The 18,398-nt window shown below is 36.5% G+C and overlaps 3 protein-coding genes across 7 annotated transcripts; all 3 read right to left on the bottom strand.

Moving 5' to 3' along the window:
- Positions 1-747: 747 nt before the first annotated feature.
- On the bottom strand, positions 748-3,927 carry LOC137731791 (protein NETWORKED 2A-like). Its single transcript, XM_068471013.1, has 2 exons — positions 3,834-3,927; positions 748-3,554 (listed from the first exon to the last, which is right to left on the bottom strand). Exons 1-2 carry the CDS (start codon positions 3,925-3,927, stop codon positions 748-750), a joined length of 2,901 nt encoding a protein of 966 aa, XP_068327114.1.
- Positions 3,928-5,087: 1,160 nt separating this feature from the next.
- LOC137743412 (uncharacterized) lies at positions 5,088-8,816 on the bottom strand. 5 transcript variants are annotated; one of them, XM_068483307.1, is made up of 4 exons: positions 8,697-8,788; positions 7,931-8,349; positions 7,306-7,843; positions 5,088-5,718 (listed from the first exon to the last, which is right to left on the bottom strand). In XM_068483307.1, the coding sequence occupies exons 2-4, from the start codon at positions 7,970-7,972 to the stop codon at positions 5,669-5,671; spliced, it is 630 nt and encodes a 209-aa protein (XP_068339408.1). In that variant the 5' UTR covers positions 7,973-8,349; positions 8,697-8,788; the 3' UTR covers positions 5,088-5,668. The 5 variants fall into 5 exon arrangements, with proteins under 5 accessions (XP_068339408.1, XP_068339423.1, XP_068339430.1 ...); XM_068483322.1 differs by lacking the exon at positions 7,931-8,349 and having other exon boundaries at positions 8,697-8,816; XM_068483329.1 differs by lacking the exon at positions 7,931-8,349 and having other exon boundaries at positions 8,751-8,807.
- Positions 8,817-13,530: 4,714 nt separating this feature from the next.
- LOC137737627 (kinesin-like protein KIN-4C) lies at positions 13,531-18,124 on the bottom strand. The gene is made up of 13 exons (XM_068477166.1): positions 17,938-18,124; positions 17,560-17,676; positions 17,363-17,479; positions 17,193-17,273; positions 16,915-16,986; positions 16,704-16,794; positions 16,576-16,607; positions 16,242-16,315; positions 15,104-15,166; positions 14,857-15,001; positions 14,198-14,647; positions 14,040-14,054; positions 13,531-13,915 (listed from the first exon to the last, which is right to left on the bottom strand). The coding sequence occupies exons 1-13, from the start codon at positions 18,040-18,042 to the stop codon at positions 13,793-13,795; spliced, it is 1,485 nt and encodes a 494-aa protein (XP_068333267.1). The 5' UTR covers positions 18,043-18,124; the 3' UTR covers positions 13,531-13,792.
- Between the last annotated feature and the right edge of the window lie 274 nt (positions 18,125-18,398).

Here is an 18,398-nt window from a genome sequence, read left to right as displayed (position 1 = left end):
TACCACATTGTCATTTATTTTTTTTCTTTTGAAAATCGATGTTTGTTATTCATTTCTCGTATCATTCAATACTAAATAGTATTGAAGAAAAATACCTGAAACTCATTGGCTATTAGGTGGCTTCAAAAATATTTATTCTCTCAGAACCATGTAAACATAAACAAACTTTATGGTTCCCTCGATGTGGGCACTAGGCGACCGCCTCATCTGGCACTCCTTAGGGTCGAGAAATTTTTTTATTGTGACGAGAACACGAATGGTGCACCATATGTTTTTATGTAAGTGGTGGGAAATTTTATTTTTTAAGTTATTAATTTTTTACCACACAAATTCCACTGTTTGTATAGTAATACGTGATGTACCACCTCGTGTGCCAGTCACACTGAAGAATCTCTCGTCAGGGCCAACCCTGTATTACATAGAAAAACGCATTGCCAACCCATTTTTACCTTTTTTTTTTTTAAGTCTGGGGCTTTGTAGTCTGAATTATCATAGTGTATATGCATGCAAACTGTGTCTATTTTGTTATTACTAGTTTCTAACTTTTATCACTATAAATCGGACAAGATGGAGTAAACATTTCAATTTTTATGGAAGATTAAGTTTACCAACAGAGTTTGAGCAAACAAGAGAAGATTCTGAATAAGTATCATACAACATAATGTAACAACAAACTAACACAACAACCTTAAACTCTCTCTGGTTCCTGTGTACAATGATTCTTGATGACATTAAAACTAAAATCATCTACATAGGTTGTTCTGGTGGCGGTGTAGCTGCTGCAAGATCAGTGTGTTGTTTCTGTAATGCCGGGCTAACGCATGAGAAGATTGATTGCTTTTGCCTTCTCAGCTTAATCCCGAACAAGAAAGACCGCAAGGGAATACGAGCCTTGCTCGTTAAGCGTTGGGGATTATTAATGCTTTTTGATACCGAAATCCCAAGTTCCCCATCTAGTCTTGCTAGTGTCTTCTCGACCTCAACCTTGAGTCCGTTAACTCGGTTAAGACCTGCCTGCAATTCATCTGCAACCTTATTATTCTCCTGTTTCATGTTGAGAACCTCGCCTTGAAACTTTGCCGCTTGATATTTGCTTATGAGCTCCATTTTTTCCCCTTCTGATCCTAAATTAGAGAGTCTCGATATCTCGTCTTGAATGTGGCACAAGGATAAGAATCTACCCTGCAAGTCATCTTTCAGTACTACATTGTGTTCCAGCCATAATGACAGTTCCGTTTGTATCTCTCTCAGGTGTCGGTATATTGGCCTGGCATCTGATTGTAGAGATTGTCCATCATGCTTCTTTTTGTTCTTTAGTTTCAACAGCTCAGACTGTAAATCCTGTATCGAAGTCTGGAATTTTTGTATCTGGTGAACCGAGGTACTAAACCTCAACCAGAATTCTAAATTCTCTTCCAGTAACTCATCAATGTCTGAACGGAACCTTCCTTCGATTGCTGAAACAGAATGAGGTCTAACAGTGGTTTTTCTCCTCATGATTCTTTCTTCCTCCTTTCTCGGCAAGACCTTTGAGTTTCCTGACAAGTCCTCAAATTTCTCTGTTCCTTGTTCACCAAGGTAATTGGAAATCATCTCTTTGTCCAAATTTAGTGATGCAACAGTTGAGTATGGGCATGCAACGACTTGGGTTGGACTCTCGAGAGGGCCTTCCTGAGTTGGATATTTATAAACTGTAGCAGGACTGTCATCCGGATTTGTTTCTGGGGAGCTGATTTTTTGCTTCAAAAGTTTAATCTCTTTGTCTTTAGAGGCAACAACACCCCTTAATTCCCTAATCTCCATCGCTAAATTGAAGATGTTATCCCGGTTTTTCTTCTCCACGTCGCTCAGCTTCCTTCTTGCATCCTTGTAATCACGAAGAATTGAAGTATACTCCTCCAGCAAAACCTTTTCTCTATCCTCTAACCCTTTCAGGAACAGCTGTCTCCAGTTTGGCTGGTCTTCATTTTCCAATTCCAACTCTTGTGGATCAACAACCTCAGCCAAATCTTGTCTCTCTTGTTGTTCCTGAGGCATTGGTTGGTCTGATTGCTTTTCTTCTTCGTCTTCTGCCTTGACAGAAGTTTCAAGAATCGTAACATCCTCTTTCTGAACTTCACCGTCTGTCACTTTGTCTTCCAAGACCACTGAATCATCATCAAGAACCACCTTTTCTGAATCTTCTTCAATCTCTTTTTCGGGTTTGGCATCAACTGCTTTCACATCCTGGAACAGGCCGACACTCTCATCCTCATCTTCGTGCTTCACGCTATTCAATTTTCCAGACAGATGGTCAAGGTTACAGCTAGCTTCTATGAAATGTGCTTGGAGGTTTTTATTCTGGTCTTCCACACTTCTGTTTAAATTTCTAATTCTTCGTAGCTCCTCCTCTAACTCCTTTAGCCGTTTGCTCATCTTGTCCGCATTTTCCATCAAAGTCTCCTTTTCCACTTCCAAGTTCCGAGCATGCGCCTGAAGCTCATCGGTTTCTACTTTTAATCTATTTACTAGAGCATTTTGAGAAGTGATTGCAGTTTCCAGATTCACAATCTTGTTCACAAGTCCATCAATTTTTTCTGCCAGTTCTACCATAGAAATTGAGGTATTTGAATTCGTATCGAGCTGTTCCAGAACCTTAAACCGCAATGAGTCCTGATCATCATGTCTCTCTTGGTCTAGACTCAATGACTCTATGTCAATGTTCTCATACTCATACTCATCTGTATCGCTCCAATCTGCGTGTTTCAAACGGAATTCATTTCTGAGGCTCTCAAACTTGGTGCAGACTTCTCTAACCCTTTGGCTCTCAGCTCTCGCGTCTTCTTCTGATCTCTCTTTCTTCTCCTGCATCTTTGTCAAGCTGTCTTTGCATGATTTCAAAGCTGTGGCAGCCATCAAAGTTCGAGCTTCATTGTCTTCGATAACAGTGCCAATTCCATACTCATCTTGCAAGTTGCAAACTCTTTTCTGCATATCAGTGATCTGGTTTTCAAACTCCCAGTACCTGTCATATCCGCGTTCGAACAAGATCTTCACAAACTCTTTTTCCGTCTGCAGCGCCAAAATATCCTTCTGAAGCTTATCGATTTCTTTCAACGCCTCATCTTTGGTCAGCCCTGACCTCAAAGTAACAGCTAAGGCAGCTTTAGCAGAGCTTGTATTTCGCTTAAGCGTGCCCTTCCTTGATAACATGGATTTGCTCCTGAAATCTTTGGGGGCCTTGGGGACTTTTGGAATGTTTTTGGATGCATTCGGCGACACTTTGTTAGGAACGTCCGAAGAAGTTGATGTTTGAGAAGCAATCTCATCATCCTCATCCTCCATTGCATACTGAACTCGCTCCGGAAAAACTGTGGCAATGGTGCGGTTGGCACTCTGCATATCTCTTGACAAGTGATCGTATCGCTCTGCTAACGCTCGGTAAGAGCGAAAAGATTCTTCGACAAAGACAACTAGCTCCGGCCTCTTCTTGTAATACATTTCTGCCCTCTTTGCAAAGGAGTCCCCATCATCATCAATGATTTTCAATGTATTGTGAACCTTTTCCTCCATATCTGCAATTCAAATCACAAATTATTAATGATGCGTGAATCTATATAATTGATGAATTAGGCTAGTTGGCTAGGGCAGTGAGCTCTCGCTCTCTTGTATCCCAAGTTCGATGATTCTTCCTCATAAATCAGAGTATTTTAATATATCGTCTTGTAATAACAAAAACACATAGAAAAGAGGCACCATTTGCTCCATATCAATTGAAAACGTGAAGAAGAAATGTCAAAACTAAAAGGAAGACCAAATGGATCAAAATCTCTTATGTTTACACACACACACACCTTGGAGGTTCTGTTCAAGCCATTTGGACTGCTTTGTCCTGATGTGGCTGGCCCACCACCATGAATATGCATTGCCCGCTGCTCTATGCAACATTGTCCCTCTCTCTCCCCCTTCCTCTCTCTCTCTCTGAACAAAACCGATGATTACATGAAGAAACTCATTAAACACAAAATCTAAGCACAATGCAGGATTCAATCATCAGAGGAAAACCCAAATCACGAAATAATGGGAAAATCCATAAAATTATTAATCAACCATGATCCCACGATTACTGAAGGAATTAATCAAAGATTAAGAGAAGTAATCACACACAGCTTTGACAAATGACTTGGTAAAGACCAGACATTGGAGGAGATGATACTTCGCCTAAGTTATAGGTGTTGGAAAAGCTAAAAAATGCAAAAGCCCTCAGTGAGGCTGTCCACGTGGCATTCCCTGAGCTTGCCAGGTTGGTAGTGTCCCCTGGAAAAAGAGTGAGAGTCCATGAATTCCCTTAATATTTTAGTTTTGGATACTTCTCTTGTTTTGCCTAATTTTTGTTGGAAAATACAAGCTGGAGTCCCTATCTTGTTCCCTTTTTTTTTGTAATAACTAGGTTTTTTTACCTATTTTTGGAAGAGTTTCATCGTCTTCTAGGTTCATGTTTACCAGTTTATAGTTACTGGCTTTATTACCGTTGCAACTGCCATGGAATATTCTAGGAAAAATATTTCACACTTTAATTACTAGTATATAAACAGTTAGTTTATGAAAAATTAATGTTGAAGTAATGTGACACCAAAAGGCATGTCATGAGCACACATAGGTGCTAGCCAACGATTCATTGGCTAACACAGTGTACTCTCTGTTGACACAGAAGTGTGATCTTAGTTTGGTTCGATGCAGATTAACCTATTTAAAAACTACATAAAACCAAATCGAAATGACTATTTTAATCTTATATTTTTCATTAGAAATTGGTATTTCATCACCGGGATGGAGAATTCAAACTTGAAATTTTGAAACGAGAAAGTACCACTAAACAAAAAGCTAGTTGATCATTGTCAGTTTCATTTTTGAGTATTGAACTTTGATACTAGTTGGTGTCAATTCGAAACCCCTTCTTTTGGATGAGATTATGTCACTCATCACTTAACACATCTATATTCCTTGTTGAGAGAGAGAGAGAGAGAGAGAGAGGGAGCCATCACATTCTAGTACTTGTTGAGAGAGAGAGACAGAGAGAGACAGAGAGAGACAGAGGGAGCTGTCACATTATTTACAAGTTTTTTCTTATAAATATTATTCACAAATTGTTTACAACATGACATATATTACAATAAGATCGGGAAGAAGCTCTGAGAGTCATTAGTTTCTATTCACATAATATTTACACTTTCTAACAAATTATTTACAAACAAATATTAGGGTAAAGCATTAAGCTGCCTACCTCTCATTCTTTCACATGTTTACATCCAACAATCATAATCAACGCAAACAATTCACATATCCATCCCAACAATCACAATCAACGCAAACAATTCACATATCCCACATATCATCCGTTCTCTTCTTTCCCTTTTCTCATTTTTCTTCATTTTCTTAAGAGTTTCTCAAGCCAAAACTTTTTTCTTTTTTTTTTCATTTTCGAGATTTTAGCTATACACAGAGTAGTACCATACTTAATTTTGAAATGCGAGAAAGACAGTAGCAGCAGCGTTATTCCCAGCCAATCCCATGGCAGAGGCAGCACGAAACCAAACCATACGCCATGTCTGCTAATCAAAGTTATATTAGCCAGTCCCGTACTACTAATAATTACATCAAACTAGGCTCGTATCCATTTCATCCTGCATCAGCTGTTCCTCAGAGAAGAGAGCCACTCTTCCACATATTTTGTGCTCTCTGCACAACGAAGAAAAATGCAGAGAACAAATCAGCACTCAACGTTCATTTTACTTTCGAAAAGCATTTTGCAAGTGAGATATCTTTTTCTTTTGCATATGACTAGAACGCAATTGCATCTCAATAAGAAAGCTGAATAACAATTACCACAAACAGTAGTCCAATCTATATATACCCACCACTTCACGACACTCTATGGCAATCAAACAGGAAATAGACAGACATGATAAGATTAACAAAGTATGCGACTCTAGTGGAACAATGAGGAAAATGACCAGCAAAACAAAGCCCATAAGTTCCTGGTAAACACCACAAATAGGAGCAATGATAATACCAATGAATTCATCATGCCCCCATTCTATCTACCAAGTACATTTGTCTCTCAGATCTGAAGATGTCAATGCAAGGAACAAGGACTACTCAAACAAACTCATAATAAAAGTAAAGTATCGTCTTCATTAGCTTAGCGGATGTGACAACCAAGTGAACTGAACCTCCCTTGCCAACAACTCCAATCCAAATCGAAAGATAGAGCTTCATTACTACTATAATAATTGCCAAATACCGAAATATAAATATTCAGCAGCAAAAAACATCTACTAAAGATATAAGAGGTGCCAAATCACATAAAATGGAATCTGGACAATGTCATATATAAAAAATTCAGGAAATATTTGAGACCATGCATCCATTTCTTATAAAGTTGGTCTCTGAGTGCTTACTTCCTATTATTTCCATTGAATTTCAACTAAAAATGTATAGTTGAACTGCAGCATCGATATAATGACTGATAAAATTTTGTGAACATAAAATATGTATGGAAATCTGGACAAAATGAGAGGAAAGAAATAGAGGAAGTCAAGCTTCGCTAAAATTGAGCTAAATTTCTGGCCATTAACTTTTACGATCATATATAGACTTAAGATCTCATTGTATGTGATACGTGTTTACCGTGTAGCACTCAAGTTGTGCAATATCTATTGGTTATCAAGTCCAGAAAAAAGGCCAGTTTCCTAAAACTTATGGCCTATCAAGACCAAACTCTGTCCTTATACCAAAATTCATGCTACCTCATCTCAGTAAACACATGGCTGGCACATCAGTGCCTTTACCGATGCTGTTGCCCCTAACCACCAATATTAGATGATCACTAACTAGGTTGAAAGTACATATCTAGGCACCTAAATTCTGCAGCATTAACTCAAGATTATAACAACTTCTGATCCTCGGTTATATTTCATATATCAGATCCAATGACAGTAACAATTAAACCAACTTATAGTCAATGAGAATCACTTCCTTTTTTTTCCCAGAATAACAACTGGCGTATGAGAACTCTTAAGAGTGTTTCCAGAATTGGAATTGCAAAATCAAATCAACAGAACCACAAGACCCTTTCTAAAGAGGTCCAATAATCTGAAGGTACTCAACCTCTAAACCGGAGGTTAAATTTAAACATTTTCATATCAACCATCATATGAGCAGGACACATGAAATGAAAGCATTACTACAAAAGCACCTTTTTTTTTTTTATTAAATAAAAAAAAAAAAAAGAGATAAATAGGCGTATAAGACATAAGCTCTTACCATCTGAATAACCATCTGGGATGTTCCCAACTGTGCTCAAGATATTGTTCTTGGAATCCTTCACCATATCATGAATAACATGCCCATAGCATGGAACCAGCACGGCAAAACTATCGTCTGCATCGTCATCTCTCTGTAACCCAGGTCCAACAGGCTCGAACCATCCAACTGCCCAATCCGAGGCCTCGGACTCAGAACCGGAAACACATCCACCCTCGGATGGCACAAGAACGACATCATATTCCTTATCAATTTTCCGTTCTTCCCGACTATGCCATTTGCGTTTCACCCTTCTCGACGATGATGAGGCCATATTTGACCCCTTCACCGAAGGAAACTTTAACGCATCAGTTTCCCGCATGCCCGAGTCAGGGGAAGAATTTAAAGAGGACCCCTTTGGGATTCTAGGCTCTTTTTGCTTTCCACTCCACAACCACCATGAAAGCTGGGTGAAAGCTGGGTAAAAGCCCCGTTTGCGCACCATGATAGTTGCGCAAAGTATCCCCGGCCCAATAAGTGGAAGTGGAAACGTTTCAGCCTGTCCATGAAACGTTCATAACAACATATCAATCAATGTATCAACATAACTAAAGCATACTGTAATAAAAAAAGCCAAATTGCTCACATTCACAACATATGCAGAAAAATCTGAAACAGGAAATGGCATCAGCAAAGTATAATTCTTTTGGTTGAATCAGTAATAGTTCCGATTTCTTGGAAAGTCAAATGTTCCTTTTTATACTACTGAATTTTCTCGGCAACCAAACAAAAGGTAAGGTATAACAGCTGTAAAATTCAATGAACATTGACGTGCAATACCAACAAACCGAATCCGACCCAGAAAACCTTCCTCGTCAAAAATCCAACTTTCCCAAAGAAGAATACAAGATTTTGCCAAATTTAGCTACGAATGCAATTTCCGAATGAGGCGGATTTTGGAAATTACAGAACCAGAAATAAAAATAACAATATTCCAAAAACAACCCAATTTCTCAAATCCCATTTACAAGTTCAAACGCACAACTCAAATCCCACAAACAAATCCTGCAGGAAAAAGAAAAAACCATCAAATCGAAAAATTGACCAAAACCTATGTCCTAATTTTCGATTTGGTAAACGAAAACCAGGAAAATTGAAAAAAAAATCGACACAAAAAGTTAGAGCATTTCGATCTTTCTTGCTTCCAGAAACAACTCCGCCGCACGGAAATTTATCCGACTCGTTGAAATCCAATTAACCCAGAAAATTGGGGAAAATTAAAATGCTCGCCTCGTCGTTCAAATTTGGAATATCAAATGGAGATTCAAAGCAGATCCGAAAACAAAAACATATGAAATAATTCTTATGTTCGAGACGAAAAGATCGAATCAGGAACTTTAATTTATATATACCTCGGGAGCCTGAACTAAAGATTTAATTTTTCAGGGGTTCAGCAAGAAAGTAACCCTAATTTTTCATCTCTGTGAAATTATCTTCAGTCAGAATTCAGAAAGGGCAAAAGGAGATATTTCTGCGTCCAAGATAAGTGTTGTTATGTAGTGCAAGCGAGTGCATAATCAAAGGAAGGATGCGCGTACACGTGTCCAAAGTACACGTGTCCAAAAACCTCTGGAAATTGAAATTGCCAGGTCTTTCTTTATTCTGGCGAAAAAATGGCAGGTCAGATTATGCTGGAAAATAAAAGAAACAGTGATTGACATTTCAAAACATTGACGGCAGATTAATAAATGATAATAATAATAATATGATTTAAATTCGTATTTGACGACAATTGAACATAAATTCTCTTACTTATGAATAAAGAAAATTATTATTAAATTATAATACTAAATGGGACGTGGTTCATGTGGAGGATTATTTTCAACAAAAACAGTTAAAAAAGAACTTGCCGACAATCAGAGGATTGTTTTCTTTTTAATTATTACAAGCAAATTATTACTTGAAGCTATATTAGAGAAAGGAGAGAGAGTTTGAACTCAGAACACAGTGAATTGAAGTAAACGTTGATATCCATCAGGACAATCTATTACTTGTAGTCGAAAAATTATTGAGTAAGAACTTCAGTGAAACTGATTTTAAGCAAAGGAGGGAAAATCCATACCATGAAAATTACCTTATTGGCTTTTGGGAGGCACTTGCGAGTTGCGACGAGTACATCACGACGACTTAGACAACGTGACCCACTACATGAGCTCTCCAATAAAATGGTAGCAGAAAGAAGAAGAAGCAAATTTGGACTCGAATTAAGAGAGTTGTTTAAGTCTAACTCACTTAATTAAAGAATTAGCGGAGACAAGTCACAAGCAGTCAACTGAAAAGTCTGATTTCTCAGTCGACTAAGAAGTCCGACTTCTCGTTCTTGGTCACATGTGTAGAAGAGAAATGTTAAGAAGACTTTGTCAAAAGTAGGACTCTTTATAAACTGTCGGCATCTCACATTTAATATTAATTTATATGTCGACATTATAAAACATTGTACCAAAAAACATAAGGTGACAGAAAGTTCATGAACAATTTCACAATAAAACACTAAAATGTTGAGATTAAAACACTAAAAGTGCATTTATTCATTATTTATTTATGTATCAAATTCGAAGGTGGGTGAGTATGTTCTTTGGTCATTTGATAATCGAAAGGATATTCACGAGTTGAACGGAATCTAAAGAAAATGGCAGTGTGGTTACTGGAGCGACGGCTGGTAAATTTTGGTGACTTGTACTTAGGATTTGACCTTAGACCTTATTTTTAAAGGCCATTTGCTGCCGTGTTCATGCGTTTCAAGTAACCTTAACCCACTTGTTTATGTTTTAAGGCCCATCCCAAGAGAAGAATATACCAAAACGTGAAAAATAAAATGAATAGAATACAAGAATTTCCATGTTAAGGGTGTAAGTATTTCACAATTCTTAACTTTTTTTATACAAGTAATATTAACGATGGAGATTTGAACACATATTTCGATAAAACGATGAAAGATTTTATGCAGAGCTACAAGTCCTTTTACGCTTAGCACAAAGGTTGAGTCGACAATTTTTGTTTTTCTTTTCTTTTCAATAATATTAGTCTCGCCAAATTAGCTCGTTATACTAACATGTTAAATTCACGCATCATATATTGGTTGATAAAAATGTATGAGATGTAGAATGGACTCATATTTGAACAAGTAAAACAACATAATATCTTTGGTGAATAATTAAAATAAGGTAAAAGAATTTGGTATTTATAATAACATTTGTTCCTTGGAGTGCTATTTGCACCCTGTAGAAGATAGAAATTTCAGTTTGAAGGTAATTAGGCTAGATGAGATAGCCTTCTGTATATTTTCATTCTATATTAAAACAAAGCGAGTTTGAGATGAAACCACACTCTTCTAAAACATAACAAATAACAAAGAGATAAATGGAAATTACAAAATTCATAATTCAAAAGTTAACGCTCAAAGCATGCATGTTAACAAATTAAAATAACAAACACTCGTGGAGCTTTTGGTACAAAAGTAAAGCGAATTAAACTCAAAAATATAAGTGGTTCAACTCTTAAATTGGGCTACGTCCACAGTGGTGCTAGGATTCATATTCATATTAAGACTGGCACGCTGGGGCTTGGCAGCTTAGTGGCTTGAAGCTGCAGCTCGCCTGGGTTTTTCTAATTTTTTTTTTTTTTCAATTCACATAATAGCAATATTATGGGTATAATGCATAAACAATTTATATAGAATCTAAAATTCGTAAAATGTAAAGTTGGGTCATGCATTATGATGAAGGTTCATTTAATCAGGGCTAAAAAATATCGAGATAAGAACTGTTGTTTTGGAAAGATTTCCAAGTTATACAAAGTTTAATAGGAAAGCTCTCCTAGATCCTGAAGAATTTCTAATCTATTTCTACTTAGAATTTACACAATCACACATGTATTAGAATGTATATCACAACAATGCCCCCTTAATTATATTAAAGAAACTTTAAAACGTAACATGATATGGTTGAACACGCTAAAAATGTTTGATTTTACGCCTTACAGGTAAAATCATGTGTTTTTAATATCGCAAATTTATGTTTAATTTCAATTAGTATTACGGTCTAATGATATTTCTCTTGTAAGTAAGAAATCTCAAGTTTAACTTACATGAATGGTGAAAATGAATTATACGTGTGAAAGATTCGATACCTCATTTTTGTTTAGCCACCCTTAGGGACTTAGAGTAGAATATTTATCTCCACTTGTTGTATCAAAACAAAAGGATATCGCTTTTATCATCTAACAAAGAATATTAATTGACTAGTTAATAAACTCAATTCAAACACTAATACTGCACTTCCAACCAAAAATAGCAAACGAGGACCAGCTATGCCCGCTACCATGGGATGATCGTATGGCCTGTGCCAGTGACGAATCTTAAAAAAAATTATTCAGAGGATCACACATAAAAGTATAAAATATTTCTTAAACATAAATAACTTTAAAAATTAATCATAATTCTATTATTTATAACTTATAGAACAAAAAAAATAAATACAAATTACAATTATTTACAATCCCATTTGCCTACCTGTTTCATTGCTTTAATGGACAAAAAATTAAAATATTAAAACAGTCCATGATTATATTATATTCCCGCCAACTAAGATATTTGCTATGCCAACCAATCTCATGCATATAATATATATATATATATATATATATATATAATAATAATTGAGGCTAATTTTGGCTTTCATCGCCACTTCCAAAGAAGAAAGATAAGGACAAATGGATGAGTTTGTACTGTGGCCACAAAGCCTGCAAGCCCTAGAGTCTTGTCTCCATCTGTCTTCTAAGGATGAGGATTCTATCTGAAGAATTTTTATAGTGATCTTAGAGATTCTCTTTGAGAGAATTCTAGTCTTCTTAGAGATCCTTACATTGTGGTTATTTATTGATATTGTACAATCAGTTTTCATTATGTATTATTTGTATTTAATTTTAAATAAATTAATTCAAAATAATTTTTGATCGCACGATGTACGATAAATAATTAGGATGTGAGGATCCCTAAGATCCCCACAACTTGAATCCGAATGGGATCCAAAGCCGTCTTCCAGAACAATTTGAAATCGACGTGTCACCGAGAACGGAAAGGAAAGGAAAGGATCGATCTTAGGATATGACCCTCTTATGATTGGAGGTGGATTGTTTGCCCTCCCATCTCCATACTCTTCCCGTACTCTGCTGTTTGTGTGGTCACGATTAAGCCACGTCAACCTTTTATATTAATTTTTTATAGAAATAATAAAACAAAAAGTAATAGGAATATAAAATATTAACGCGACTTAACTGTAACCACACATCACAAAAAGGTATGAAACAGTACAAAATTAGAAGGATAGACAATCTCCCTTTCTGATGATCAGCTTCTTTAGTTCAATCATACAATAATGCAGTCAGATTGATGTGCCATAAAGTTTCCGTCTGTTCGAATCTATCACAATATTTTCAAATTCGACTAAATTTTACATTTTTTAAGTTTATCGTGTGGTCAATCATTAATTGATGACGGGACAAAGCGGGACCAGGACCTAAGTTGATCATGTTGTGTTCTTTTGTGGAATCGTTAGTTGGATTCATAGAATATAACTCGTTTGTTTCGCTTCATAGCGGTTTTATTGGTTTGGCTTCCTCCATAAAGTGGAATTCATGGTGGAATTTGCCGACTCACCGATGAAACTTGAAAGTGAAAATAACTTAATATAATTTGTTGTTTTAGTATTTTGCATGTATTTCTTTGTACACTTTTTTTACGTTTCATCCTTCACTTCTCCTAATAATTGTACTTTTTTTTATAACAAACAATATTATCAACATTAAGGAGAGATGAATGAGCTTAACCTTATAATGGGGTACCAATAACGTGGTTCAAATTCGTCTTTGGTAAAAATCGAACCTAAAACCTCTTACTTACAAGATGAATACTACTAGATCATAGTATTTGCGTTTAAATTAATGTTCACAATTTTTGCAATCTGATCCTCGGGATCTTGACATATTGCAAAAATTGTACATTTTAAGAGAAATGTTCGCATTTTTCGTACTCACTGAATCTACCGGTTCCAAATTCCAAATTCAACAATTTTTCGTACGCATTTTGGTTCTCGCTTGGTAAATCAAGCGTACAACGATGAAATTTGCATAAATTTATGCTACAAGGACAATCAAATAGAAAATTAACTAGATTTCAATTCGAAATCCAAATGGTATGTCATCCAAATCAAATACAGCAACAGAAATACAGCTCCATTTTGTATCGTAGAATCCGACTTTCTATCAATTATATGCGTCTCTGAATCTTACCATGGATCGGGAAATTGTTTATCAACTAAAACACAGTGATTCTCTTTCTTAACCAATGCCTCACTACAGTGGCTTTCTTTCTCCATCAGCGTCTCACTGTATCACTTCTCTTTCATAACAAAAAAAATTCATCTCGCTGCGACTAAAACTTTTCTCTATGTCAACCTTCTTCTTGCATTGCATCCTCTGCTGCTTTTTTGCCTTCAGCGTTTACAGTAACAAGTCGTATCGCTGGCTTTCGTCCCTTTTTCTTTGGGGCGGGTTTTGCAGCGTCTGCATTCACCTGTAGGGTTTACAATTAGCAGTCAGAGAGCAAGGAGAGACGTAATAAAATGATGCAAGGGATAAATCCCTGCAAGCAATGGAGTATATTTTGAATGCCAATGGCAATTAGGAGTCAGAGGTACCTTAAAAACACATTTCTGAAAGTTTGTCAAATAGAAACACAGACGGTCCCATATAAGCGTAAGAAAATTTATTAGAGCGCGGAGAACAAAGTACTCGCAAAACATTATAGTTCTTTAAGAAAAATAAAGCGGGGTTCGAAAATGATAACGAAGCATACCAGTAGGTTCCCAATATCAGATAATGGTTTCTTTCTTGGCCCAAGATCGTCATTCAACTCTGCAGGCTTCTGAACTAGAGCATTCTGAAGCAGCATTGCACCCTGGGAAGCCACTGTGCTTTCCTTCTCCGCTTCAGTTGCATCTGAACCATTCCAAATGCCATCAGCTGTCTCTGATTGTGGCGACTCATCCGACTTGATTTGTACTGTTAGCTCTCTATTGCTGCACTTAGAGGCTACACAGCCACATGACACCCCACAGCTGCCACCCGTGGATCGACATCTGCATTTCATCGTCTTGCACAAAGAACTCTTACTGCATGAGCAGCACAATGTTGATGCAGTTTTAACTTTTGCAACATTCGAGTTTTCTGATGCAGAGGGGGTGTTGTCGTCCACTAACTTGTAACTGTTACTCCCAACAGAAACGGAATGTTGACTCACAGTCCCCTGATCATCAGATATCATAACTGAAGCTGTGAGAATACAGGAAATCATGGTTTGTATTTCTAATCAGGTCATATTGTTGTATTTCATTAAGAACCATGCAACTAGTTCATTCCCTCAAACCACTACATGATTCAAGCTCCAGAACGAAGATGAACTTTAGTTCAAAAATCAACAACACGAAACATGGATCTGCATTTAAGTGCACTAACCTGTGACTTATTTCCAAAATCAAGCTCAGCCTTGTTCAGTCTTAGTTGTCCAACCAAACTACTTAGACTAACGAATTGTTCCTTCAGATCTTTTATACCTAAATCCTTCTCCAAGCAGTCAACCTCTTGCTCCTGGCATGTGCACCTTAAGATGGCAGGGGGAAAAGGGCAAGTTTCAGAAGCAAAATACATAGGAATAGTTTACAACAACCTTGCAGGAACAAAGTTCAGAAGCAAAACTTCTCACCTCGACTTTTCTTGCTGATGTGCTTCTGCTTCATCCTTAAGGTTTGCAGCTTCCTCAGCCATCCTACAAATCCAAAATGAGAAAGATGACTTTCATAATTTGATTGTTTTGGAAATTTTGTCTCACGAGAACTCTTAAGCAGAATCATTCAAATAAATTCCAACAAGTATTAGAATAAAACACAACAATTACATAAATCAGTCATGCAGACCATATCATGGAACACATAGTACACCTTAAGAGGGTTCAAGAAAAATTTAACAAAGGAATGCAAATTTTAGTTTTCAAAAACTTCATTTTAGTAATGGATTATTGAACTCCAAAATCAAAACTTGCAAAACTAAGTGTCAATGCAATATATTATCTGAGTTATACTCAACTCTGATTTGAGAAAGTTTGTTCCCCTATATTAACTTGGGATTACTTTCATCCAAGATGTTATCCCGGATATATGTACTTCTCATCTAATATATTATAATTTCAGAACTTATTATCAATTTATTTCTAGAGTTATGCATAAAGAAAATAGTATTGACCATTGATAAGGTATCAGTCCCTCAAGAATGTAGTACTCAGTAAGTTTTATCTTTCATTGCAGTGGCAAAATTCAATCAAGTAGTACACAAGATGGATTTACTCGGTGTTTGACACTTGATTAGATGTAGCAGAATTTAAAAGGATCCGCCAATCTAACCCACTTATACCAGATAAGAGAAATTTGGATCAACAATTTCAATGGAAAGATTTATTGTCCTGTGAGTCTAGAATGAAATGCCAATCATGTCCTTTTAGTTAGATTCCTGAAGACCAGAGAGATTCATCAGGTAGTGGATATAGAAGGATCCAGTAGCCAAACAAAAAGTTGCTCCGCAAGCTAGTGATTTTTTCCTAACTATTTGGTTACACACGTTTGCATCAAAAAATGATATATTGTTCTACAAAATATTGTTAAATCTTTTGTGCCTAAGCTCTCTACAAGCGTACCTTGAAAATATAAGTGAGAAAAATACTGTATGCAATATGCATACATAAGTATACAGTTTCTAGCAGCAGTTTTCATATTTAAAGAGATTATAGAATAAATGGACAAACGATTGCAATCCAAAGACGGAGGTTTCAACAAATCTTTGGGACTCACTCCTCTATTTGACGTTCATACTGAGTACATAGTTCGTGTAACTCTGCCGTTTCTTCAAACTCACGTTCAATACCCTGCACAATTTGTTTAAATTGTGTCAAGACTCAAGAGTACTGATATGATTGTGTTAGAATGAAGTCCTAAGATACTTTTCATCTTTGAAGATGAAACGAAGGGAATGCCATTTCCAATTCAGAGTACACGTGATACAAATACACAGCAATTAAACTAATGAATCAGTTTACAAGTATACTTGAAGGAGCAAACCCACCAAAAACACACACATGCACAGACAAGCACATATTCAACAATTCATTGTTTGGTTATGAAATACCTGCATTGCTGCAATCTTCCCATTTCTAACACCTACATGATTTGTAAACCAAAATGAGGGGGAAAGCTAACTACTATACAAATTCAACATAAATGTAAGCCAACTCTCAAGGTTTCTGTTCTGACCACCTTTTTTGTGTGACAAAGCCTTGCGAGATTCTAACAGTTGTCTGAGCCGTTTAGTGGCCATGAATGCTTCCATATTCTTCCGATGCAAAACCTGAAGCAGAAAGACCAACACTAAGAGAATTAATTCTACACAATTTGTAACTACCGGATACAAATGGTTCCATCAAGCAGTTCATCTATAGGATCTTATATAAAACAAATACAAATTTACCGTCTTTAGTCTTTGGTTGGAGTCCAATAGCTTAAGCATCCCATGTTTATTCTTCCTACCCTCTTTTTTGAGCTGTTGATGCATAAAGATATCCAAAAGGATTTCAAATTCCTTGATATAATATAAGTTCCGGATGAACTATTCAACACTTTTCCACACATACCAAGCAGACTTAGCTAGTAGCTTTTAGATATATATATATTATAGACTAAAAGATATAGTGCCAAAAATGTTTATCTCAAATGTGCTAAGTTAATACGTGAGGGAGAAACATATACCTGAAGAACTTCTTTTTCCAGTGAAGCCTTTTGCAATCTGAACTGCACAGACTCTAACTTCATTTTGCATTGCAGTTGAACCTAAACAGCACAAAATTCGTTAATATTGAAAAAACAAAATTTAACAAAATTCATACAATAAAGCCTCGTAGTAACTAACAAAATGTCACCTTCTGAGCCTTCAACCTCTGAATCTCGAAATGCAACTGTTTTGTGGGCTCATCGCCCCTTCTTCTTAGGACAGAGAGTTGAGATTGAGCATCTAGCTTCTTCGTCAACACCGCAACCTGCGAAAATGAAATTATAGATATAGAACATGCAAAACCATTATTGAACACCTCGTCACAACTCCGAGCATAAAATCCACCTGATCCTCAAGGAAAGTCAGCTTTTGAATGTAGTCCTCTCTGAGCTTCTGAGCACTGCTAACACAAGAAGTGGATGAACCATTTGCAAGCTTGAATCTCAGCTCCTCAACCTCCTTCTGCCAATAGAAACCAGAAATCAAAATTAATAGATATTCGTACATTATAAACTGAACAAATCAGAATCTAAACGAAAATTGGTTGCCAGATCAATTCAATTACATATATTCACTTTTGAAAAATGCAATTCAAACGAACAAAATCAAATCTGGGATTCCAATTTTCTTTTCTTTTCTCAAACATTTCTCGGCAACCAAACAGGCTCCCTTAAAATCAAAACAAAGCAAATACAGGAAACAAAAATAGAGTGAAGGAGCGACCTGATACGTTTGATTTTCAAGCTCCAATTGTTGAAATTTCTTCTCGTAATCATCGGTGGTGGATGCGTCGACGGTTTGCTTTGCGCGGCGGTTGCCTTTCTTCATCTTGTGGCTTCAGCTTTCCGAACGAATTGCCGGAAAATTGGGAATTTTGAAACCCTAATTGGCGAGTCCGAGTGTGGGTAAGGATCGGATCCGAAGGCTGCAGTGGAGTGAAGTGTTAATGTGCGCTGAAGAAGAAGAGGGACGGAAGAGGACCCACCAATATACCCTGTAATAATAAAAGAGGGAAACCTCTCATTCAAATCTGCCACGTGTGAGTTAAGTGAACGTTGGCTCATCATTATTTTTCTTTAAAACTCAAAAATTCAAATTGAAAAAAAAGGAAAATTGAAATGAGATATGTAAATAAATTCGTGAGCAAGTCGTGTCGTGTCGTGTCATATTTTTAAATTTAAACT

The sequence above is a fragment of the Pyrus communis genome, chromosome 1 (assembly GCF_963583255.1).
Source record: "Pyrus communis chromosome 1, drPyrComm1.1, whole genome shotgun sequence".
Lineage (NCBI taxonomy): Eukaryota > Viridiplantae > Streptophyta > Magnoliopsida > Rosales > Rosaceae > Pyrus > Pyrus communis.
The sequence above is the reverse complement of the archived record's forward strand: the minus strand, read 5'-3'. Positions and strand labels throughout refer to the sequence as shown.